This window comes from Cercospora kikuchii, assembly GCF_019650295.1.
Source record: "Cercospora kikuchii DNA, contig_00001, whole genome shotgun sequence".
In the NCBI taxonomy this organism is placed as follows: Eukaryota; Fungi; Ascomycota; class Dothideomycetes; order Mycosphaerellales; family Mycosphaerellaceae; genus Cercospora; species Cercospora kikuchii.
Genome location: NW_025408582.1, coordinates 1,167,689 through 1,191,470, shown reverse-complemented (window position 1 = coordinate 1,191,470; position 23,782 = coordinate 1,167,689). Strand labels below are relative to the sequence as shown.

General features: G+C 54.9%; 6 protein-coding genes across 7 annotated transcripts; 3 read left to right on the top strand and 3 right to left on the bottom strand.

Moving 5' to 3' along the window:
• Positions 1-275: 275 nt before the first annotated feature.
• CKM354_000039800 (uncharacterized protein) lies at positions 276-1,473 on the bottom strand (the record flags this gene model as incomplete). Its single annotated transcript, XM_044795485.1, has 3 exons — positions 276-442; positions 497-919; positions 1,017-1,473. 3 exons carry the CDS (start codon positions 1,471-1,473, stop codon positions 276-278), a joined length of 1,047 nt encoding a protein of 348 aa, XP_044651420.1.
• Positions 1,474-2,769: 1,296 nt separating this feature from the next.
• CKM354_000039700 (uncharacterized protein) lies at positions 2,770-5,754 on the top strand (the record flags this gene model as incomplete). Its single annotated transcript, XM_044795484.1, has 1 exon — positions 2,770-5,754. One exon carries the CDS (start codon positions 2,770-2,772, stop codon positions 5,752-5,754), a length of 2,985 nt encoding a protein of 994 aa, XP_044651419.1.
• Positions 5,755-9,596: 3,842 nt separating this feature from the next.
• CKM354_000039600 (uncharacterized protein) lies at positions 9,597-11,183 on the top strand (the record flags this gene model as incomplete). The annotated part of the gene is made up of 2 exons (XM_044795483.1): positions 9,597-11,099; positions 11,154-11,183. The coding sequence occupies 2 exons, from the start codon at positions 9,597-9,599 to the stop codon at positions 11,181-11,183; spliced, it is 1,533 nt and encodes a 510-aa protein (XP_044651418.1).
• A 628-nt stretch (positions 11,184-11,811) lies between these two features.
• Positions 11,812-12,912, top strand: CKM354_000039500 (uncharacterized protein; the record flags this gene model as incomplete). The annotated part of the gene is made up of 1 exon (XM_044795482.1): positions 11,812-12,912. One exon carries the CDS (start codon positions 11,812-11,814, stop codon positions 12,910-12,912), a length of 1,101 nt encoding a protein of 366 aa, XP_044651417.1.
• Positions 12,913-15,047: 2,135 nt separating this feature from the next.
• CKM354_000039400 (uncharacterized protein) lies at positions 15,048-17,686 on the bottom strand (the record flags this gene model as incomplete). 2 transcript variants are annotated; one of them, XM_044795480.1, is made up of 4 exons in its annotated part: positions 15,048-15,512; positions 15,578-17,160; positions 17,374-17,551; positions 17,675-17,686. In XM_044795480.1, 4 exons carry the CDS (start codon positions 17,684-17,686, stop codon positions 15,048-15,050), a joined length of 2,238 nt encoding a protein of 745 aa, XP_044651415.1. The 2 variants fall into 2 exon arrangements, with proteins under 2 accessions (XP_044651415.1, XP_044651416.1); XM_044795481.1 differs by lacking the exon at positions 17,675-17,686 and having other exon boundaries at positions 17,374-17,413.
• Positions 17,687-21,304: 3,618 nt separating this feature from the next.
• Positions 21,305-23,225, bottom strand: CKM354_000039300 (uncharacterized protein; the record flags this gene model as incomplete). Its single annotated transcript, XM_044795479.1, has 3 exons — positions 21,305-22,606; positions 22,724-22,890; positions 23,006-23,225. 3 exons carry the CDS (start codon positions 23,223-23,225, stop codon positions 21,305-21,307), a joined length of 1,689 nt encoding a protein of 562 aa, XP_044651414.1.
• Positions 23,226-23,782: the final 557 nt, after the last annotated feature.

Sequence of the window (23,782 nt, the reverse complement as noted above, 5' to 3'; positions counted from 1 at the left end):
GATGATGTGCTGCGCGCACGTCCAACTTCGAGAACTTCGTCATCATGTCGTTTGTTATTCATACATAGGCGTAAGTCATATTTGCAAAGAAATACAAGTTGCGTCGAAGAGTCGAGTATTGGAGACAACCTGGGGACCGTGCCTCTATATTTCGAGATCCTGGAATTTTTGAACTCCGACGCCCCAGATCCATTTTTTACCTCGATAATGGCCCAGCCAAGATTCCCCAACGCCTCGCCAATTTAAAGTCATCATTCCAAAGGTAGTCGGATAGCTCATTCCTTGGCCACGGGATCTGCGCCCGCATCTGCACTCGCTGTAACCACAGCCGCAGGAGTCTGCTGCGGACCGGAAGTCGCTGGTGGGCTTGCTAAGGGTGAGTGTTGGTGGGTGTGATTCTGCGCACCAGCGCCTGTGCCGCCCAGGGCTGCGATCTGATGTTCTGTGAAGCCTGTCAGTATGGACGGCTCCTCTGCGATATTCGCAATTCACCTACCGAGCTCTCTGATTCTCAACTTCAGCATTTGGTTTTCTCTTGTCAAGGTCTGAGTCTCAGCCTGGTAGAATGCCGTTTCGTCTCTTGTCCCACCCAGCAAAAAGTCTTCCGTCAAAGGCCCAAGATTACTAGACTGAGGTCGCAGAGCTGGTGAAGTCCCGCGACTACCCGGAGTCGAGATCAAGGCTGAGGACCTACGAGACAGCGAATGTGGTCGATTGAAGTGCTGTGGCGTTGCGTGTGCAGGCGTCGCGTGAGACTGTGCGGGGCTCGATGCTTCGGTGACTGCTGTGCTCGTTGGTGCTGCCAGGCCGGAGGGCGGTGTGGGGAATCGAGTGTGCTCGGCAGACGAGGGCGAGACCTCTGTTGCTTGCGACTGTTGTCTGTGGATGGCAGCTAGCTGATCTTGCTGAATTCTAATCACTGTAGAAGTTAGTGGAAGGTAAGCATGTGTTTCACGCAATTCTCTGGGTGAGGCTCTGTTGATTATGCAAGAGCAACTCTTCAGAGGGATACTTACTGTGCAGCAATCGATTGACCTGAGCTTCCTGTTCATTCTCCAGCTCTTGATGTAGCTCTCCCAGGCTTGGCTGTCGGTGGTGATGCGGATCAGCGGTGTGCAACACAAAAGACCTCCTGCCGAGTCGTGGGCTACCAGTGTTGCTCCCTTGACCGGTATGATTCTGTTGCAGCTCTCCTGGGCCAGGCATGGCCGGATCGTTGAGCAGTAAGTTGTTCATGAGTGACGATCTGCGGCGTTCTACGCTCGGCGAGGCACGAGAGGGTGATCGATGTAGTCCTGCGTTGATTGTGGCGGCAGCTTGAAGTGAAGAAAGAGAGGGCGATCGTGGAGACGGCGGGCTTGGTCGAGCAGCTTCCTGCGTGCTGATGGAGATTCTGCGTGGGCGAGCTGCAATTGGTGATCCGGGCCCGGAAGGCGGCCTCGAAGTCGGGAGGGTGTTCAGGTCGGGCGGCATGATGCTTCTACGGCGCCACGTGTGCAGGCGGCAAGAGGTGAGTGCTAGGAAAAGATATAGGCCTTACTGCTGGGGATACCGCGTGGTGGTATGACGTGCCGCGTCGTCTGCGAGCACATGCACAACGAGGTGACTGGTGGTGAGACTGTGTGGAGTGAGCACCGAGCTCGCCTGCAGCCTTCCGGAAGAGGCAGGCTCGGCCCGTCGTCTCCTTCGTCTCGTCTCTCCTGCAGCAGCGTGCAGCAAGATGGCACCGCCCGCCACGCAAATCTCAGGCCGACATTTGCGCTGAACGGCGAGGGGCAGATGCGACATGCAACGCTCCTCCGCATTTCGCTGCGCGGACGAGGGGACGCTGCCCTCTTGTTCTATCTTCGCCGCGCCGCGTGCGCGCGCTGCAGGATGGGCCAACAGGCTCGCTTGTTGACATCCAGCCCCCTGGAGCTGGCGTGCGCGCCAGGCGGCCGTTGGATGTGACCATCACATCCCCAGCGACGCGGCTCTCTCGCAGCGACCCTTTCTGGACAGGCAGACATCTTGCACCGACGCCACGCGTGGAAGTGCTGCAGCCAATGCTGTCACGGCCGCGCCGGTACGAGCTTGTGTGGACGAGCTCGTCTGCGCAATTCTACAGCTCTACTGAGCCAGACGGCCTGCCGAGTCGAACGCTGACGAGAGTGCGGGCAGCGGAGGCCAGCGCCTTGCTTGCGCCTTATAGTCGCCCTCTGCTATACACGCTGCGGTTGCGCGCGCAATCGATCACAATCAACACCCACGACTCTTGAATCATGAAGCTACTGTTGCTAACGATTGCGGGACCAGAGCCATAGCTCTCCCCGACGCCGCCCACCTACGCTGCCGTCTGCCACGGAAGTCTATTTCTTGCCTCTTTGGCATTGGCGCTGCACCAGCAGGCGATCCGCTAACCTGAGCTATATGTCACGATTGGACAGTTGGGATCCAATCTGCCGCGAGTCCACCGTGCATACCCAAAAGCACTCAAAGAGCACTCGCCGGCGCGCACCCATTTTCCTCCATGGACCTGACGTTACAGACTCGCGTACTCTCTAACAACCCAGCGCGCTTCAGCACCAACCCCCAGCGCACGCTCACATGCCCTGCTGTGCAACGCGCCATCAGCACTCATTCTGAGGCAGGCGAGGCCCGGATCTTCGTTCCGGACAGGGTACTGCACCTGCCGAGACAGCGACTGGACCTCATCCGAATCGCTAAGACCGTCCTGAATCTGCGAACTTGCTGCACTGTCGTGCCAGAGTTTTCGCTCCGCCCGATCACATGGATCTCCTTGCAGAGTGCCCTGTGCAGTCGTCCGACACTTCAACCCAAGATGCCGACTACAAGCTCCCGGCATTATCACGATCGCAGACCACTCTCCATGTCACAGAATCCCCTTCACCTGACGGCCCGCCGCTGCCCAGTCCCACGGCCTCGATACCTGTTTCTCCTTCAATAGCCTCCCCAACGACGGACAAACGAAAAAGCCTTCGATTGCGTCCCACTGAGAGTCTTGATCGTCAACATGCAGAACCACTCCCACTAACCAACAATCCGAAGACAACAACGCCACCGGACCTGCGTCCGAGAACATCCAAGATGTCGCTCTTCCACCTTTTCAGCAAACCCAAAGTCGAAAAGCTTCGTGGTTACGCGGAGACTGGCCTGGACGCCCCACCTCGCGGGATCTCCAACAGTGATATCAAGAGGCCTGTGCGGCCCAGCAGGCCTGATGCTCATAATGGCAAGCTGCAGCCCTCGCCCTCGAGGACTGTCGATACTCCGAAGATTGCAAAGCCAATGCCAGAAGTGTCAGCATTACCAGCACCAAACGAACGATCACCTAAGATGCGTACTTTCGAGCCGCCGCCATTGTTCCAAGTATGGCCACAGGCTATCAAGTCTGCATCGTTTGAGGTCTCCACTGTTACATCAGATAACAGCGCTCCAAGGTCCAAGAACCGCATGCTCGGCGCGACACTGTTCGTGCCCGGAAGCGATTTACAATCACTGCAAATGGGCTCACCCAAAGACGGTGCTGAACCGCGAGCATCGACATCTACCAGAGCAGCAACGCGACAATCATCTGTCACAGCTAGCAGCCTGCCCACTAAGCTCATCGTCCTTGTGACCTCTGGATACCTGTTGCAATATGCTGCGACCGGACCCAACGATCGATATCCCGAGAAGATGTTGCAGCTGCAGAAGGAAAGTGCCGCTTTTGCGTCCGACTTGATTCCAGGTAAACATCACGTTCTACAAGTCGTGCAATCCGTCAACGAACAAGGTATCATGGCAGCTCCATCGACGGGCTTACTCTCGAGGCTCGGACTACGCAGTCAAACGGCACGCCGAACGACTACCACTTTTCTATTGGTCATGCCCGGGCCAGAGGAGATGAAGAACTGGATGACTACGATCAGACAAGAGATTGAAAGACAGGGGGGCAAACACATTAGGTCGGACTCGTCGACCAACCGCGCTGATGTGAACGCGTCGGCAAAACACGATCTGAAAAAGGCACTCAGTCTGACGCATCGCTACAAGGTCGTACGAGCAAGCTCTATTCCCAATCTGGCGCTGGCTCAACAACAAGCAGCCGAAGTGTCTTCGCCATCACAAATGGCAGCTGAAGAGCATTCCGCTGCTGAGCCCGAGAGAAAAGTCTCTGAACATCAACAATCGCCGGTCATCAACGATGCGCCATCGCCGAGGCCGCGCGCCAATTCAGACACGCCATCCACAAGTTCCTCGGTGGCCCCATCAGAAAATCAGAAGCAGCTCGACAAGCTACGCGACAGCACGAGATCGTCACATGCTTCCACTATGGCGACCACGGTGGGATCACTGGCTTCCCGCACGAACTCCATGTCATCGACGCCGCCAGTAGAGTTGTTGGCAAGGGACATTCATGAGCCACAACAGGATTATTTGTCGTCTAAAGGTCCCTACCGCAACCTCGCGTCCTACTCTTTGCCCAAGAGACGCTCCAACGTGCCTCTACCACTCCTCTCAGAGCCTCTGAGCCCCAAGGCGCAAGCATTGCGCAGAGTAGAAAAGTCATTGGACTCACCAGTACTGCCTGTTGCTCAGGATAGACAAGTCACCGAGAGACAGAACGTGCCACAACTGCAGCATTTGAGCAAATCTGAGGGCGATGTGCGGCCAGAATCATTTCTGGGCGACTTGCCAGATCGCAGCAAATGGGCAAGCACGAACTTGCCGGGACACAAGTTTGTGGCCCAGCATGCCTCGACCAGCAACCCGACGCTTTCTGGGCGTGCGCTTCACTCTGGACAGACAAGACCGCTGAGAAATAGCTCCCAGTCCTTCAGCCTCCCTCTCAGAGTCAATCCAAGTGATAGTGTCTCGCAGCGAAGTGTCTCATCACGAAGTCCCAGACCGACAGAGGCGGATCCAGATTTGCGTTCTCCAGTACCCGCTGCGACGACCTTGATTGCGAAGGTGGATCCATCGCAACGTACTCCCAGTCCAAGCTATGGAGCTGCCCAAAGAATGTCGTTGACGACACCTCCAGCGGCCTCTGCGGGCCAATACAGGCGTGTGTCTCCTGCAAGGTACTCGCTTGTGCCTACCGGGGTGTCAGCCCTTCCAACTATCTCAACCGCATCTGCAGATGCTTTACGTCGCTCGCCATCAATGGCCTCCGTGCCAATAGGCATGCCTCCAGCACAGCAGTCCGGCCCTCTTCGCCGTCCTGCCTCCCTTCAAGTACGAACAAATCACGCACCATTTCTGTCATCCATGCGATCTTCGCCTGTGTCACCAAACACACAGCTACGAGTTTCCACGACACCTCCAATACGATCTTTGAAACCATCTCGATCAGCCAATCTTGTTCCGAACCGATCGTCTAGCATTGCGGTCGTACCAACTTACGAGGAAGAAGGGGATGAAGCTATGCCTTTACCGGTCAGATCCGACTCTCCACCCAAGGCTCCACTCGTTCGAAAAGTCAGGACATCGACTTCGCTGCCCATGCTCGATCTGGGTATCCCGTTAGTCGGTCTAGGACCTCCGGCGCCTCCGCCTCAAGCACCACTTCCTGAACTTCCTCCAGCGAGTCGACCTGGCAGCAGAGCCTCAGTGAGGCCTGAAAGCAGATCTGCGAGCAGGCAAGATACGCACTCCATCCGCTGCTGCACACCCATCGGCGTAGCGATAAGCGATGCGCGAACGACTTCACCCATCGATCCTACATCTCCCATTGGATGCATGGGTCTGGCCATTCAAGTCCCAGCCTAAATGAACAATGCCTCACAAATATTACGACCCAAAATTTTCAAGACGACTGTCTCACGACGACTTCGATTCTACGACACATGTGTGATTAATCAAAATTATCTACCTCTTATGAGCAGCATGCACTGGGCGACGGGGAGGCATTGACGGATTTACCTGCTGCGCAGTCACTCTATTTCCTTGAAGGAATGCTACGTTATACTGCATCGAAAGCTTTGCGAGCTCTATGCTACAGATCGAACCATCTCTCTGAGTCCTTAATGATACCCCCAATAGTACGCGCGAAAGTTGCGCCAGAGGAAAGCAAGCCTAGTGGCCCCAATAGTCAATAATGCGAGACATTGTATCAATATCGAAAGAGTACCACGACTCATTCGAACTATCACTTTGCCAATATGCTTTTCTTGCCCCAGAAACGAATGAGAAAGTAACATTTTGTGGGGTGTGAACTGTTTCTTGTTCTTCGTCCTTTTTCTCATCAAAACAGGAAAAACTATCACGCACACGCTCGCGCTTCGATGGGCAGTCTTCGGCACATACATTCGGTAGACGAGTTTGCCAAAATGAGCTATTATATGAGACGCAAGGCAAAGATGGAAACGACTTCCGGACTTTTGCCTGTCGCAGGCCCAAGAGCTTAATATCGGCAGGACATTGTCACGAACATGCAGCTAGGAGGTAGCTGGTTGTTTTTACACCAGGTGTATGCAGTCTGCAGTCTGCAGTATGCAAAGGCAAGGTGAAAATTGCAAACTAGTGCAATGCGAGTTCGTGGAGCTATGAGCTATGAGTTTAAAACTGACATGTATACTTCATCGCAGCTCTCCATAAATCTACTTATGATGTGGGGGATGCTTTTGTTGCTATTGCATATAGCGAAGCAAGACGGCGAGCGTATCGCCGGCGGCGGCAGGTGACATGACGCAAGTCATTGCCAGTATTTCGGCGCGGAAGATGATTGTGTTTTGAGTTTTTTTCCTACTATTGGGTTGCGGGAGGGGTGCTCACCTATAACACGCCGGCGTTATACATACACCTGGTTGTCGATGGTTGTCGCTGCTTGGCTGAACTGGAGATCCCGGTTGCCGAACCTAGAAGAGTTGTGAGCTATGACGTTTGCGGCAGTTGCAAATGGTTCGTGAGTCGTGGTTCTGATGGAAGGCTGGTCACAAGGACGGTCCTTGATGGATTGGGTTGTTATTGTTTTCGGGCTTGCCGAGTTGGCGCCGGGAAGTTCGGTGGCGTATAGGTGTCATGCGTTGTGTTGTTGATGTTGGAGAGTTTTTGCGGGCTGACAGTGGAGCAGAGCGCTTTATGAGAGGAGGGGATATGCCTGATTGTAGGGACGGCGGCGTCTTTGATAGGTGAAGGGCTTGTCGACAGTCATCGTTTGCTGATGACGACGTTTGAAACCGGTGCTGCAAATCCACACTGTAAACGCATTGGGCCCACGAGGTCGATCTAGATTCTAGATCACACTTGACACAGGCGATATATCGGAGCTTTTGAGGCGGCCAGGTTCCAGCATGTTTACTGCCTCTTGAGAATGCTTGTCTATAAGACCAGGTTGCTGATCCTCCATCACATCGATCATTCTCGGTCCGCTTCTTCTGAAAAATGCGGCCGCAGGTGTCTCGTGGTTGGCAATCTTTAACTTACGGCATTCGTCCGAGTGCCGTGTCGTACGTGCTCAGAACCAGATCGTTCTCGACGAATGCACAGACAACGATGCCAACGCTCGTCCACCCGATCCAGGCTGTCCCCAGACATTGTTGAAGCCTCTTTTGAGTTCTCACAATAGACATTTTGGAGCAAATCGTGGAGTGACTTTCTTCATTGCCAAAAGAGATTCAGATAGTTGTAGTATCTCGATCACATTCGATGATCTAGGTCCCTGTTGCCCAGCACGTTTGAGCATGTATTGACTTCCAATAGCTGGAGGCAAGACTATCAGATGCTCGAATGCTGCAGCCGATCGCCTTTGCGAGACCTACACCTGCCGGCAAGCTGAATTGGCTTCAACACGCGAAAAGACATGCATTGAGAGAATGATACATGCATGTCGAGAACAAGGGCGATTCGAAAACCGCCAAGTCCGATCCATCGATGCGTCGCATCCAGCTTCCGGTATTCCATGCGTGCTGTCACGCCGCTTGCACACTATACTTGTTTTCCTGGTCGGGCGCCTTCGGTCTTCTACTCGGTCGGTTTGTCTTGTGTTTCGCTTGCACATACATCTGCTGGGAGCAAGATCAATAAACTGAGAGGTCAATGAAGCTGATCACGTCATGTGCGCTGATCGAAATGTCTTCGTGTTGGTCGCAGGGTGCCTGAAAGGCAGGAGCTCGGGACAGAGTGAGGTCCGGATGGCAGGAGGAAACATGGATGCTTGGGACGCACAATGAATGAGTTATCGCTCAACACTCAGCTTGTACGTGATCTCTCTTCGGTGTGCCTTGTTAGATGCCGAAGTCGAGATGCCGCACGCTGAGCAGAGGCGGGTCAGTGGTACTTTGTCGAAGTCCCAGGTGCTTTGCCGATGTCCCCACTGCCTTCGGTCTGTACAGAGTCACGACAGAAAGAGGTCGTTGTTTCCAGTCACACTCAGTTGCCGCTTGGTCTTGCCTCATTGTCGCTCGAATGAATGCTCCTGCGGATTGTTCATTGTCTCCCTCAGTTTGGAAGGAGTCACGCGGTCAACAATAGGCAGTCATGACACGCCTTCGTCTTCACAAGTCATTTGCAACCGTGATGCTCTGTTCACACCACTTCTTGAACTCCAATACTTATCAAACGCGCCATCATCAGTATAAGCTCGGCTTCGGGCGTTGATCGACTCTCTACAAAGCGCTCACGCTGGGAGGCATCGGGTTCGTGCAGCTGTCTCGGACGATGGCTCGCCAGCAGCACAATGGCATACCGAATCTTGCTGCCCCGCTGGCAGTGTCTGGGCGATGCACTTGAACAGGATTGCTGCCGCGCCCCATGATGCGGAGAGGAGCGAGGGCCAGCTCCATCACGATCGCGGAACGGACAGGTGGTGGCAACGCGGTGGTACGGGCCATTCCCAGGCACGAACCACAACCGAGCGGAGAATTGCATTGCTCGGCAGCGCCGCTGGGCTGACTGGACTCGAGCTGCAGCGCGTGTATATGATGCGAAAGACCAGAATATATGTCATCGCCCGCGCAGGTCGTGTCGTGGCAGACGCGATCGAGCCAATGTACGCGAAAAGCTGGTGTCGCTCGCCTGTCCCCAGCCTCAAAAACGCGTGAAGCAAACGCCAATGTCACGCAAAGCGGGCGATGCCGCGCATTTGAGCGGGGCTCTAGTCAAAGCCTACCCAAAGTTGCTGTACCACCGACTCTCAGGTAGATGAGATCTCGACAGACGTGGTTCAGGAGAGTGGCATACGACACTTGTGCATACGGATTGCAGCAAGACACGTCCATCTGCCACTGCACGCGTAACTGAGCGTGTCGAAAAGCGCGTTGGCCAAAGTGTCGATGCTTTCAATGCCGCCGAGCTGGTGATCTTCGGGCCACACGCGAAGCTGCTTGACGCACAGTCCTTCGCGTTCGTTGGCTCTTAACCGCGATCCTACTCTGCATTCCACCTTCGACACGGCCACCACTCCACGACCTTTCTCGACCTCATCACCCTCCTACCATCTCACCTTGTACCATGGACACGCTCACTCACCAATAGTCACTCTCTACAACACACTGTACGACTAGTTACGCGTCGATATCAAGCGGGGCACGCTCGCACCTCAGCCTCGAAAATCTGCACCATCTGCACGCCCGACGTGTCGAGGCATCGCGTGCCTACATACTGCAGACACCATGGACACTCCGCTGGGTGCCAGGCAGTCTGCACTGCCTTCGGAAGAGAAGAAAGAGTCACAACCGCCGCGTCCAACACTGCTGCCGGCCTTTGAGCCCTTCTCACCTTTCTCCTCCTCACCAGGCCTTCCCAGGCCGGCCAAACGCAAGTTTGACGAGACTTTCGACAACCGCCAACAGCATTATCCTACTCCGGTACCTACCTCATCAACAGGTATCCTCACATCATCGTCGCCGGCGCGTCAGACGCGTCCGGGACTCCAACGCACGGTCTCGGCTCTTTCTGAACGCGCTCCCTTGGGCGACGTGCCATGCCTCACCCTCTCACGTAATGGTGAACCATTGCTCATGGGACGTTCGAGCAACTCGTCCGACTACCAATTTCCCGCCAATCGTCACATTTCGCGTACACACGTGAGCGCCATATATCACGCTCCAGATATGGAATATCCGCGGGGAAGGATCACAATTGAGTGCCTCGGCTGGAATGGAGCAAAAGTACACTGCGGCGATGAAGTCAGGGACCTGGCAAAGGGTGACACGTTCGAATCGAGCAACGTGACAGCGCAGATCATGGTCGACGTGCAAAGTACGCGTGTGATGCTCGCGTGGCCGAAGGGTGATTCTCGGGATCCAGCATCGGTCGAGCCCAGGTCACCATGGGCTCAAGACTCTCCAACTCAACAGCGTCTTGGGTCAGGTCACATTGCTTCCAGTCCGCCTATCATGCTGCCGTCGCCGCGTCCAGCCTCACCAGTGTCACCAACACCCAATCACAGCTTTGGTGCCTCATTCACTGAAACCTTCCGCGTGGATGAGCCTGTCCAAGTCTATCGAGACAATGACTCCGAGGAGGACGCGCCTTTTGACGCCGAGGCAACTCCAGAACCAATTGCTCCCCTCTCTGAAGGCTCTCCAACACCTACGCGTGCCATCTCTGCATCGAAGGAGCTCCAAAGCTTCGCATCGGAGCAAGAAGAGTTCTCTGAACACGATGAAGAGAACGATCCAGTTGTGCACTCGTTCGGGCCCTTCGGTGCTAACCTGCTTGACAAGCTTGACTCCTTCCACGCCAAATCTCCTGAGCGCAGACGAAAACCATTGAAGGCCACCACCAACTCACCAAGCCGCAATGCTTCTGCGCCTCCGGTCAACACAAGTCCGGTAAAGAATCATGTCATCAACCAGTTGGCATTCTCTCGTATCCATGCTCTGCCACTGTCCACGATCCATAGCCAGCTGCCTCCAGAGTACCGTGGTGCTATGGCCAAGCCCTCCGATCGTGAAGCACGAGATATCCTGACCACCGCGGACCTGAAGACCATTCTCGATGGCATCCCGTGTGTTGGAGAGATCAGTCGTGAGGGCAAAGATGCTGCCGGCAAACTGCTCGAGAGCGAATTTTACTACGTCCCAGAGATGGACACAGATGTGCATCGTCGCGATGCCGTCGCAAACAGCCTGGGTAAGACCAGCATTCGCGCTGCACGAAAGCAGCACAAGGTATGCTCCTGCACTCATCATATCCTCATCCACAATACTTACGAGATCGCCCAGCAATATTACTGGAAGCGCCCACGCTTTTAAGCACAAGGCCCCAGTGCGCATCATGATCGCTATGATAACGACATGTCGGCGCCTTTCCATGAGCATAGTTATGCCTGTTCTTTTTTTCTGTTCTGGTACTATCGCGCAGATTCCCCAGCATAGCGACGTGTTTGGTTACAATGACGACCAACGATTAAGAGACGGTGGAGTGTGGTTCTGCATGGATGGCGTTCTCGAGGCGCATACTGTTCGCTCATTTTGGTGTTCTCGTCGCAATGAATCGTGGACGGCGCGCGGATTCGAGCGGTGTGGGGTATCCAATGACGGGTTCCAGCGTCTCGTCGCGCAATGCGAATCAAGACATGAGAAGAAAAGTGTTAGAGAATGCAGGTGTAGAAGACGTGCGGGAGACAAGAAATGAAAGTCATGTTTGTTTTGATGATCTCGAGTTCCATGTTGTTCGGTGCGGTTATCGAGGGGAAGTGGACTGACGTGATGTTCCTCCGCGCACTAGCGTTTCGGTGCAAGCCGGACCAATTGTAGGCCGATCGCAAGACCAGGGTCCATCGAGCTTACCTTTGGTATCTCCAGGCTTCAATGTTCATGCTCATCTTCTGCTGACAACACACACTCCTCCGCCAGCGTCGTGCACCGACCATACACCACAATGTGGCCCCTCCTATCCCTCCCCGCTGTCCTCTCCACCCTCGCATACACCACTTCCGCTTCCGTCGTCCAACAACAACACCCTCTCGAAGCTCCTTCCTCACAAAAGCCCTTGCCACTTCTCATCTGGCACGGCCTCGGCGACCAGTACGACAACGACGGCCTGCAAACCGTCGGTGATCTCGCCAAAGAAGTCCATCCAGGCACATACGTCTACTACATCCGCATCGACGATGACGGCTCCCAAGACCGTCAAGCCACTTTCCTAGGCAACCTCACCGAACACATCGAGAAAGTCTGCACCGATATTCGAGATAACAAACATCTCTGGAACTCTCAAACAAACGAAAGCGTAAAAGTCGACGCTCTGGGATTCTCCCAAGGAGGTCAATTCCTTCGAGGCTTGGTTCAAAGATGCGAGGGATTGAATGTGCGGAGCTTGGTCACATATGGTTCCCAACACAACGGAATTTCCGAAATCAAAGCCTGCGGAACATGGGATTTCCTCTGCAAAGGCGCTTTAGCATTAATGAAAGGAAATGCTTATACGGAATATGTTCAAAGTCGAGTCGTACCAGCACAGTACTATCGCACAATAAATGAGACAAATGGAGAGCCTGTGGAGGGATATTTGGAGCATTCGAACTTTTTGGCGGATGTCAATAATGAGAGGAGAGGAAAGAAGAATGAAGTGTATAAAGAACGATTGGCGAAGTTGGAGAAGTTTGTTATGGTTTTGTTTGAGGAGGATACGACTGTTATTCCGAAGGAGAGTGGGTGGTTTGCGGAGGTCAATGGTACGACGGGGGAAATTACGCCGCTGAGGGAGAGGAGGATATATAAAGAGGATTGGATCGGGTTAAGGAAGTTGGATGAGAAGAAGGGGTTGGTTTTTGAGACAACGAAGGGGGATCATATGCAACTTGATGATGAGGTGTTGGCGAGGACGTTTGAGAGGTATTTTGGGCCGGAGAAGGAGTTTGGAGAGGAGGAGGGGAGAGGGGTTACTGCTAGGCCTTGTAGTGGGAAGAAGAAGAGTTGGGAGAGGAAGATGGAGGAGTGGAGGAGAGGGTTTAATGCGCCGATTAAGGAGTACCTGTAGATTATTGTGTATACGAGTTATGAGTTCATGAGCTGTGGAGGGAAGACGACTTATTATTCCATTCGATGTCGCTGCTCTACCGAATCCTACGCGTGCACGGACGGTACTAGAGGTCGCTAGAGACGCATATATCGAAGTCAGGAAGTCATTGCGGTATCTGGGAACGCATCATTGGATGGTGCAGCATCTCTCAGACCATGCAACGATTGCATCAGGGAGAGGAAGATCACGACAATTCAACATGGGCGAAAGTAACCTCAACAATTCCAAAACATCTTTCTTCGAAGTCCCAGTTGTCATTTCAGAGCGTATCGAGGTCATATGCAGGAGTCAAGTTGACGCCATGATATCATGCGTCCATAGCCGTCCTTCTCGCACTACAATTCCTCTTGCCATTTGCCCACGTTTCCATGCAAGCAGCAGCAGCAGCAATAGAAGACACAACTCCGTCTGATTGTTGTGAAATTGCCAACCAACGAACTCCTCCATGCACTCCGCAAAATCGTGAGGGGCGAGTCGTCTACTTCAGCTTCTTCTTTGGGCGGAGCTGGTTGGTGTGACCGCACTTCTTCTTGCGGCAGTTGGTGGCACGCGGGGGAAGACGGGCCTATTTGTTGAAGTCTCGAGTTAGTATTTGATGTCCGGATGTTCCGAAGCGGAGGGGAGCTCGCAAAGGTCAAGACGTACGTAGCACTTTCGGCAGATCATCTTGTCGCAGTTGTACTTGGAGGCAAGGGCCTTGAGCGAAGGCTCAATGATACCACCACGGAGACGGAGGACCAAGTGGAGAGTCGACTCCTGTTGTCGCACGTAATCAGCACGTATCCTTGTTATTCCGGTCGCTTGTTCCACCATCGTTCAAATGCGCACCTTCTGGATGTTGTAGTCGGACAGAGTGCGGCCATCCTCCAATTGCTTTCCAGCGAAGATCAAACGCTGCTGGTCCGGGGGAATGCCCTCCTTGTCCTGGATCTTGCTCTTGACATTGTCGATGGTATCCGACGACTCCACCTCAAGGGTGATAGTCTTGCCGGTGAGGGTCTTGACGAAGCTGTTGTGGAAATGCGGTCAGTATCGTGGCGGAGGAGAAGAAATATCGAGTCGCTCGGCGGTTCGTGGGTGGTACGTACATCTGCACTGCACAAATGTTAGTACAATGAGCTCACGTATCTCGCATTAGCATTTCCCGGGCGTGCACTTACTCTTGTCGGTGTTGTTCTGTGACTTGCGGCGGTCTTGTGCAGAAGATGATGTCTTCAAAGTGCGCCCGACCAGAATTGACCGAATTGGTCTTGGCACCGGAGCCGCTGCAGCCTGAGGCAGGAACGAAGGTCTTAGCTGCATCCACTTCCAACGCGTCCACAAGCGCGACCAAGTCTTGTCACGCGCCACGCAACGTGATCAAGTCATCACTCAGCTACTCTGCACAAATGATCGATGCACCTGATCCATCAACACACTTTAGTCGGCACACGAGACTTCGACAAATTGACTTCAACAAGGATCTGGAAAGGTCACGCGCAGCGTGCACAGCATCGAGCAAGGCGCAAACGCAGATATATTCATCTATTTGTAGTCGTCATCCGGACGACATCAGACCTCCTTCGCAGTCGCTCGTCGCACTGTTCGATTAAGCGAGAGCGCAAAGCCATGTGAGAATTAATGCGTTGGGAAAATCTGTCGCTGACCTGTTCCTCCTCTTCCAATTGTGTTGCCTTCTCTCCTCTCATGTCTTCTCGAATGCTCCACCGAGGATGCAAATGCGATAATCCGAAATTCCAAAAAACAACTTGGCGCCGTGTAGTGGGTATCTTTCCCGTGAAGGTAGAGTCTATGCTAAATATGCTGATCGTGATGAAAACGCCTGTCGCAATGCTGGCGTTTTCCAAATGAGAGAAAAACTGGCAAGTATGAAAAAATTGTGGGCTTTGCTCCTCAGTGTGATCCTCTCGGTGGCTGAGTTGGATCATCTGCCTTGGAACAAAGGCAGTGGTGGGTCAGATGAAACTGGGTTTGCGGCGAAAGTGGTGTGTGAAGAGTGTCGAAAGCTTCCGATGCGGCTAGCGCGTGAGAGCTGGTTGATCAGCTGTCGCTCCCAGTGATGCGGCTCAAACGCAACCACACACCCATACGCCTCAAGCCGTCGAGGTCTGGTGGCCCTCGTAATCTTGCAAGGGCACGAACCTGGCTTCGGCTGGAATGGTCGTGGGTCCGGTCAGTGACGGGATGCGCTGCTGATAAGCGTACGACTGTTGCGCAGTGCCTGGCAGGCCAGTCGCTGGGGACGCCAAGTAGCTGAAGTTGGAATATCCAAGCTCCGAACTGTAGTGCATCGGCTGTGCGCCAGCGGATGTAGGAACAGAGAGGCGTGGATCTGGATGTCCTGACGGCCCGATGCCGAGTCCTGCTGGCATCCCGTGATAGACATTATGCGACATTTGTGGCGGGGCATATGCGTGATGCGAAGCGGCAGAACTTGAGGCGGAACGTGGTGAAGCCGCGGTTCGCTGATCGATGCCAACATCAGACGGGCGACTCACCGCGTAGGCTGATGAGCCCGGTGCGTGCAACACACCGGCAGTCGACGAGTAGCTTGCGGACTGTGAAGCGGTTAGCTTGGATTCAAACATCAAGTGCATTGCATATGCACGCGGGGATGACTTGCATATTTGCCAATGATCTTCTTCAAAGCCGTCGCCAGGATGCGCCATGGGAACACCTTGACATCTTTCTCGATATTCCGTGGTTTGGGGTTCGGGAATGCCATGATCGCCTTGAAAAAAGCCTCAGAATCTGCCTTGGTCTTCGAGACCGTTGCCGGACGGAACCCCTCAAGGTTTCGGCGGATTCGGTTCTTCTCCTCGACCGTGAAGCGCACTGCGACCAGAGACTCCAGTAGTGAAATCGTATCGACCGATGTCACGTAGCATTCCTGCTTTTCCTCCCACCAGATGCAGCTTACGCAAATGCTGTTGGGCAGGCGGTCCTCCAACGTGACGGGTTCGAATGTGGCTGAGATCACGCTGCCAGATTGGCTGCGTCTGAATTGCACTAGGCGACGCCCTGCTTCCCACTCTGCAGCAGTCCACCCGTCTGCCATCTTATTGAGGTCGCCTTCGATCTTGAGCATAGCCTTCGTGTTCGACGGGTAAACGGTGTAGGGATTAAACACTGGTGTGCTCGTCATCGACGCGCCTGGTGTTGTTGGCGATCCGTGTAGGGTGGAGGTGCGTATCAAAGGCGGCGCAACCCCTCCGGCCGGTGAAGGCAGGAGATGCGAACTCTTGCTGTGAGCTGACAGAGAGTTCATGGAAGGACTGCGGGTTGTCTGCACGCCTGGCGCATACGAGGACCACGAAGGGCTTTGCGATGTCGTGAGCGAGGGCGTGGCACTCGCGGACTGGCCGTAATACTGATGCGACGGCATGCGCGACATCGACGGATTGTATGCATTCTGGTATTCCGATGTTCCACTGCTGTATCTTCTTCCGTGCTGATACACGTCCTGAGTGCTTGGGCGCTTGTACTGAGCACTGGGCGATTGCGCGTACGATTGTGGAAGCTGCTGCATCGATGGTTTCTTGGCTGGCGAGCGTCGCGGAGAGGCGTCCGACGACAATTTGCGTTTGCGAGGAGCCTGAAGCGGCGCGGCAGTCATTTGAGGCGAATCGAGCGCGTAATAAGTCGGTGGATCGAGGTACGTGAAATTTCCAATGTCGATGTTCGGCGGCGAATCCCAGCTGACGGCGCTGTCGTCCATGATGAGGCGGATTGGCACTTCGGGCGTTGGGGAATGAGTATCGGTCAAGGAAGGCGTTGTCGATTGGAGCGAATATTGGAAGCCTTGCTCGTGCGGTGTTTTCGTCAAGACGCTTTCGCATCGCTTGGTGCCGAACATGATGATTGGTGTGACTCGCGGTGCATCAAAGTCGTACGGGCTGTAGAAGTAGATCGTCACTTGCGTTCCTGGCGGACCTGAGTTCGGAGTGTAGCTCTGTATCGTGGGAACTTGACGGGCAGGCTGTTCGAGATATGCAGGGTACTGAGCCACCTGCTGACCATAATAGGCTGGATCATGCGTCGCGTACTGTTGAGCAGGAGGCACCAGACCGATAGTGGTGGATGATTGGGGTAGACCAGATGGTACCTGCGCCTGAGCAGCTACATAATCGGCGGCGTAGGAAGGGTGTGCAGCAAAAGCGCCGTAGGCATGTTGCCCCTGCTCGGGTCGTGTGGCTGTTTGGTAGTCTGTGATGCGCGTCACGTCAGTCATCTGCCCTGCTGCCTTTCCACATGCCCATGCTCCCACGCTTGCGGGACAAGGCGGTAGGAACACATCTTGCCGCCTTTTTGCCGTAGCTACTCGTAAGCTAAGTTACGAGCTAATGTATTGCGAGGCACACCACTCCAACCTCAGGCATCGTGGAGCATAATCGCGCAAAGTGATTCGGAACGACATACCGTACACATCGTAACTCTGCGTTTTGTCGTAATCCGACATCGACAGCAGATAGCTCCTGGGATCTTGTTGGGCCCGCGGCCCAGTTTCGGTTCGTGATCGATAGCTTTCGACGAGTGAAGATGGGATGCCGCAGTCTTCATCAACGACCAGACACTGCTTGCTGTCTCGTCGTTCGACCTGCAGAATGACAAATCAGCACTTTCATCAGTGACATTGTCGACCGATGCTCATCGATCGAAAGGGTGGTCGCGAGCAATGCGCGCATTCGAATCGGTGTTCCAAAATGCGAATGAGACGTACCTGGTGACGCATACGTCTACGCAGTTCCAACTTCGGCGAATGACCTGGATGTCGAACAGAAGACAGAATGCACAGAGGGGGCAGTCTGCTGCAACTTGTACGACGCAGGGCTTATGCGCGCGGGCACTCTTTACGATCCCAATGCGCGCTCGGTAGGCTGAATGAACTGGTGGGGCGAGTTTGCAGCAGCTATCCGCAGCAGAGACATGCAGGAAATAGACCGCTTCGCTCTTTGACGTGAGTGTCAGAATGCGACTCCCGTCCTGTCGGCAGCGTCAATCGATTCAAAGGATCACGCTCCGCTCGTGCAAAGGCAATCTAGATGTTCGTGCAGTCGTTCGCAGGAGATTGCAGGGTAGTTCCCGAAGCTGGTACCAAGGACCTGGCGTTCCGCTACTGTGCGTACCCGACGCGGATTGCCAGCGCGGTATCAAAGCGACAGCGCTGTAGCGACTGTGTTTTGGCTGACACAATCACGATACCTGCTCTGGAATTAGCCTCCGATGCGGTTCGCCAAGATCGATGCAGGTCGTGGTAATTTGCAATTTTCGCCCATACCAGGTTGAACAAAGGGAAAGCTGACGACGGGACGCCTCTCGCGACGCACGTTGTGGGGTCCGTGGCTGTGGTCGCAGTCAGATAGAACGATCGAATGAGTTCTCGCTCGTCCTCTGCGTGCATCGACCAGCGACTAGTTCCGGCGCATCAAGCGAACAACGATGATGGCAGGTCACCCACGTCGGCTTTTTGGGGGGTCGGAGGGTGAACAGGTGTTCGCGCCGTGACGTGTGGAATGTTCTCTTGTTTAGAGCTGGCACCAGGAACCGCGGCGGCAAAGGAGCAAGTGGTTCATGCAAGGAAGTTGGGGAAAGAACGAACCTCTCTTTGCAAGCTGAAGATGTATGGCGTGGAGCGCTTCGGCTTTTGCGTTAGCGATGCTGGAACCAAACAATCGACGGATGGCTGGTTGCCAACACAGCGGTATCGCGGCAAGCGACGATTGATTGAGGATCGATCAATGGTGCTTTCAGGAATGCCTGACGATTACGGCAGGCAGATGGTTGTCAAGTCACCTGACGTTGTTGGGCTTGTCGCGTCAGTCGGGCCTGGGAGCTACGGCGCGAGCTACCAGAGTCTGCAGAGGGTCGAACGGTTGATCTACTTGCAGCGTACCACAAATTGTTACCAGAGTTCTGTAACGCGGGTCGGTGGCCACAAGATGCGGCTGGTGTCAAGGACGGGTCACCGTCCTCTGCTGATCGGAGGGCTTGGCGCTGCGGTCGGTGTGGATGCAAGCCAGGTCGGTGGAGCAGTTCTTGGAATGCCACCGCTGCGCCGGTGCAGGTGAATCACCAGCGTGGAGGGCCCGAATAGTGTTTCAGAATGTCTTGAGCGGGTCCCGACGGCCGAGCGTGCGTATGCGTTGATCGGGAGGAGCAGCACGGCGGGAGGTCAGACGTGGATCTGCTGAGGGACAGCAGGTGAGGTGCAGAGCGACGAGCGGAGAGTGCTGTGTCTGGCAAGTAGCGCAGCCCACGAGAAAACAATAGTGCACAGTCGGAGCAGCTGGCCGGCGATCAGTATCTGCACAGACGGTAAGCAGTCAACGTTTTGAGCGGCGACGTCGAGGCGTGCCTGGAGGGGTGGCTCGTCTGGCAGAGCGTGGCATGTCAGGCATCTTACTGGCCTAGTGACGCCAGCGCGACCTCCCATGGCAGCGCCAGATTGCGTCGGTGTAGAGGCTTGGGAGGCGATGCCATATCGTCGCCAGGCAGATCACGGGCAGACACTGGCCCTACCCGGGGTGAAGGGCAGTGCAGTGCAGTACAGTCAGTAGCAGTCGGCCTATCTTTAGGACAATCACCGAGCTGGTATGTCCTGGTGGTGATGCTGGAGGAGTAGTGCTGCTGCTGCCGTCGTGCAGCGCACTGCCAGATCGCACCGACCCGATCGCCGTCGTGCGCGCTGCTCAACGGCCGCGCCTCCGGTCTCTCGTGTGGAATGGCTCGCCATCGGCCTTCTTCGGGTGGCTTCCTGTCAGCTGCACAAAGGGGCCATGCGGGCGCGATGGGCCATAATGGGAGCGCAGAGAGGCTACACAAGGAGCAGTCAATGCATCCCTTGCGTGCAGCGCCAGCGCCCGATATTCCAGCGGGGTCCGCGTCAGAAGTCGCATCGACTAGCAGCAGCACCGAAGGGCGCGTGCCGGGCTCCGCCAGCGCGCTGTCGTCCATACCGCAGGCGACTAGCGGGCAGACTGCACCTACGACTGCTGCCCGTTCGTGCGGCAAAGCCAAGGCTGAAGTGCGAAAAGATTGGGCGTGGGAAAACTTAAAATAACCAACCAACGGGCGCGTGCACGTCAAGATGCAGCCCGCGCGCAGGCACTCCCGCCGCCTCGCTCCTCCGTTTGGGGAAATATTGGACCCCAAAAGGCGATCGCGCTGTGCCGTGTCGTTTGCCCTCGTCCAACGACCTGCCAACGGCGGCGTGGAGAGGGAAAATGAAGCCTCGCTGAGCTAGCGACGATCGTCCGCCGACCCCATCACCGCTTGCACCCGCTCTCCTCCGTCACTGGTCGACGCCCGCCCGGCTAGCTTGCTACTCTATATGCACTGCGTCCTGCCACCGTCTCGAATGGGTGCGGTAAAGTGACGATTCCAACCGCTTGATGACAAAACCGGACGAGCTTTGCTATAGACAATAATCTCTATTCATCCTCTCCCGGCCGAGCGAGCCGAGCTCGAATCTCGAAGCACTCCTGACCCTGGAGGTTCGCGTGCTGTCCGCCTCGCCGGCGGCCGCCCAGTGGTTGTTTGCACCCAGGGTCTGGCCAGGACCTACCTGGCAGGCCATGCGCTGTCACTCGAAGCGCGCGGTGACATGGGAGCGCGGCGACTTCGGCCTGCGATGCGCGATCCACGACTAGCATGGTTTGCAGATTAACAGACGAGCACGGGAGAAGTGGCCGCCAGCGCGACCACCCAGTCCGTCGTTTTGCGCGAAATCGAATTTGTCGGGACGACTTTGGACTGCTGCCCTATGCCGTGGTTTGGTGAGAAGAGAGCCGCAAGCCGTTTCCTTCCGTTCGCGGCAAGCAAGGACGTTTATGCGCTTGCCATGGATGTGAACTCAATGGCGAGATTGAACAAGGCTGTATGCGACGCCCGGCTTTCATCATCACGAGAGCATGGAAACATCTTCCGCAGCGCTAGCACAGCCTGCCTCTCGAATTTTCCGATTTTGGCATTGCGCTGCGCGCTTTACACGACTCCCGTTCGTCCAATTCGATGGCTCCATTCCAAATGCCGTTGATTGGCGAAAAATCCTCGTTTGGTGAAGACGCGAGGAGCACTCTGTAACAGCATGGATCGCCCGTTGATGGCCCACTCTGAACCATGGCGACATAAGGCGGTGGCAGGAGGGTTCATTGAAAGATGGCCGCAGGAGCAGGATCGGCCACGCTGCTAAAGAAGCGGTGGAAGCTTTGCACACCAGTGCGCGTGGCATGCCCAAGCTGTGGAGATATCAGAGACATGGGGAAACACAAGACCATACACACGGCGAGAAGTCGACGAGAGGTTTTGCTGCTACCACATATCTGAGGAAGCTTCGCCTTCAAGATGACATTCACGATTCTTCCTGGTCTTGTTGCTTCTTCAGGTCCTTCTCGAGTAGGAGCAGTCTGCGCTCGATCGCAAACACTGCCCTCAGCAGACCGTGCAGTGGGTACCCGGCCAATTGGGCGGCCTTTTCATGGAAGGTCTTGGTGGCACCATCCAGTTCTTCCACTGCTCTGTACTGAATATACGAGCTGCCTGTGCGTGGCACATCATCGGCTTCCTGTTCCGCGACTATGCGCTGTGGACGGAGTGCTGCTTGGACCTGGATCACTTTCTCCGCCGAAGTGGTGCCAGCATCGGTAATCTCGGCCCACGCACGTGGTTCTTTGGACTCTCCTTCGCGCTCGTTGTGCGCTGGAAACATTCTGAACAACGTCTTCCGGAACTCTGCGTCGCGACCAGCTCGTCCTCGCTCACGGACTTCCTCCGAAGCGATATTGCCCTCGTACCAGTCGAGATATTCGTCCAAACGGTCATCTGCCAGATCCAGACTTTGCGACTCGGTCATGGTAAAGGCGTCCTGATAGGTGAGGTGGCTGGACTCATCTCGCGACACGATGGAACTCCCGTGACCGTTGTCATCGTTCGCATCGCTTCCACAGTCTTGAATCCGCTGCCATGCATCCCAATCCATCCAAAGCGCGCTCGCGTCGCTCGCGGACGTGGGATACCGTTTCGCATCATCGAAAGGGAACAATAACTTGGTCGCGATGACGACCAACGCCATCAATCGCACCTCTGGATATCGAAGGCTGACACTCGACCACGCCTTCGCATCAACACTATACCGAAAGTCGAGCTGGAGGAGCCGAGCCAGTCGCTGCGCAATGACATAGACCTCGAGCGGCAATTGCAAAGCCTTGACCCAACGATACAGCACCAATGGGTGGTTCAGTGGCGGAGCTTGCATGCCAAAGTCCGCATCGAGACTTGTCAATAAATCAAGAACCCTGCGATGAACACTCTCTGCACGTAGTAGGTCCTGCGGCTCCAGTGGTTCCTGCAGATGCCCTGGTAGACGATCCCGCATTGAGAGCGGAACTTCTCGTGCAGCTCGATAGTAGAGCAGATCGCCATCATTGACCCACTTATGCATATCTGCAGCGGTTATGGGTATTCTCAACAGCAGTATACCGACATAGATCAGAGACAACAGCTCGGTGAGTTTGGGGTTTTGTGGTTGCTTGCGCAAGACTGCGCTTCGGCGTGATGTTACGGTATCAGCGTCGGTCCCGGACTCACCTTCTGACTGTGAGCTGAACATGCGTGAGGACTGTGCGTCTGTGTCGATGTCGCGATCGTTCGAGACCTGCAGCATGTCAGGCACTGAGCCAAATTCTTCCATGTATGCTTCCACTTTGCAGCTGCAGCTTTCCGCTCTGACTGGCCTTGCACAGCGTACAACGAGCGGTGTGACTTGTCTTACCTTGTGCTCTAACTTTTGTAGCCGCAGAGCGAATAAGTCCCTCACCACCGTCTCCAGCTCCGGGGGCAGTTTTCTGACGTCGATCAGCCATCGAAGTTGTTTTCGCAGAATCAGCTGTATGCAAAGCAGGTAGTGCTCGAATGCTTTGGTGCCAGTGAAACCGGAGACTAGAAAAGTGTCAGCTCGATCTGTACCTTGCAGCTAGGTGTCCTTCATTTTGCCTAATGAGGGGAAAGGTTCATTTCATGTGAAAAGGTGGCATCGCATGAATGCTACACTTACCCCTCGTGATACCACTCTCAGCATCACTATCGGCTTTCCGCCTCGTTCTTCTTCCCTCGATGATTAATTCTCCTGTATCCTGGCTCACGACTAGGCCAGCGTCCTGTTGATGCCCTTGATCGCAATATGTGAAGCCATCGTCGCCGACGTGGAAGCGGCGGGAGCCGCAATTGTCTTGAGAGCAGGAAGGTCTGTTGTGGCGATGATGTCGTTGAGACATGTCGCGAGAACAATTCGATGGCGGCAATACGTGTTCAAGGTGTCGCGCGTAACTTCTTGATGTCGAGAGTGGTGCTCGCGGCTGTCTTGCTTACCGCCGGCCCGTGGATTGCTTGAAGGAAGTACTGCTTGTGTTATGGCAGGCACGACCGATCAGAAGCTTCGTGCAGAAATTTAGCAGATCGTGTCTGCTGTAGCATTTCCATTGTGTGCGCCAATTCGACTTGCTCTTTGAACACATGCACTTCTCACGTGGTTTGCTGAACACAGCTGTCGAGTCTGTCGCCCGTTGCCTGCATCGTTCACTTTGACGTTGGTGCGAAGCTGAAGTCGGCAAGTTTTCCTGGATTTTCCCGCTCGGAAAAGTGGAGGACATGACAGCGCACGCATTCCAGGTACAGAACAACCACGTCGAGGTACGATTTCACAGCGTGCAGAAACCGGGAAAAGAGCTCTTGGTTCAGGCACAGCGACCTCATCCATTGTCATGTCTACTCATAAATACGTTCGACCGAAGCGCCAAGGCGTTCAGCCAAAGCACGACTATCCCTAGCGAAT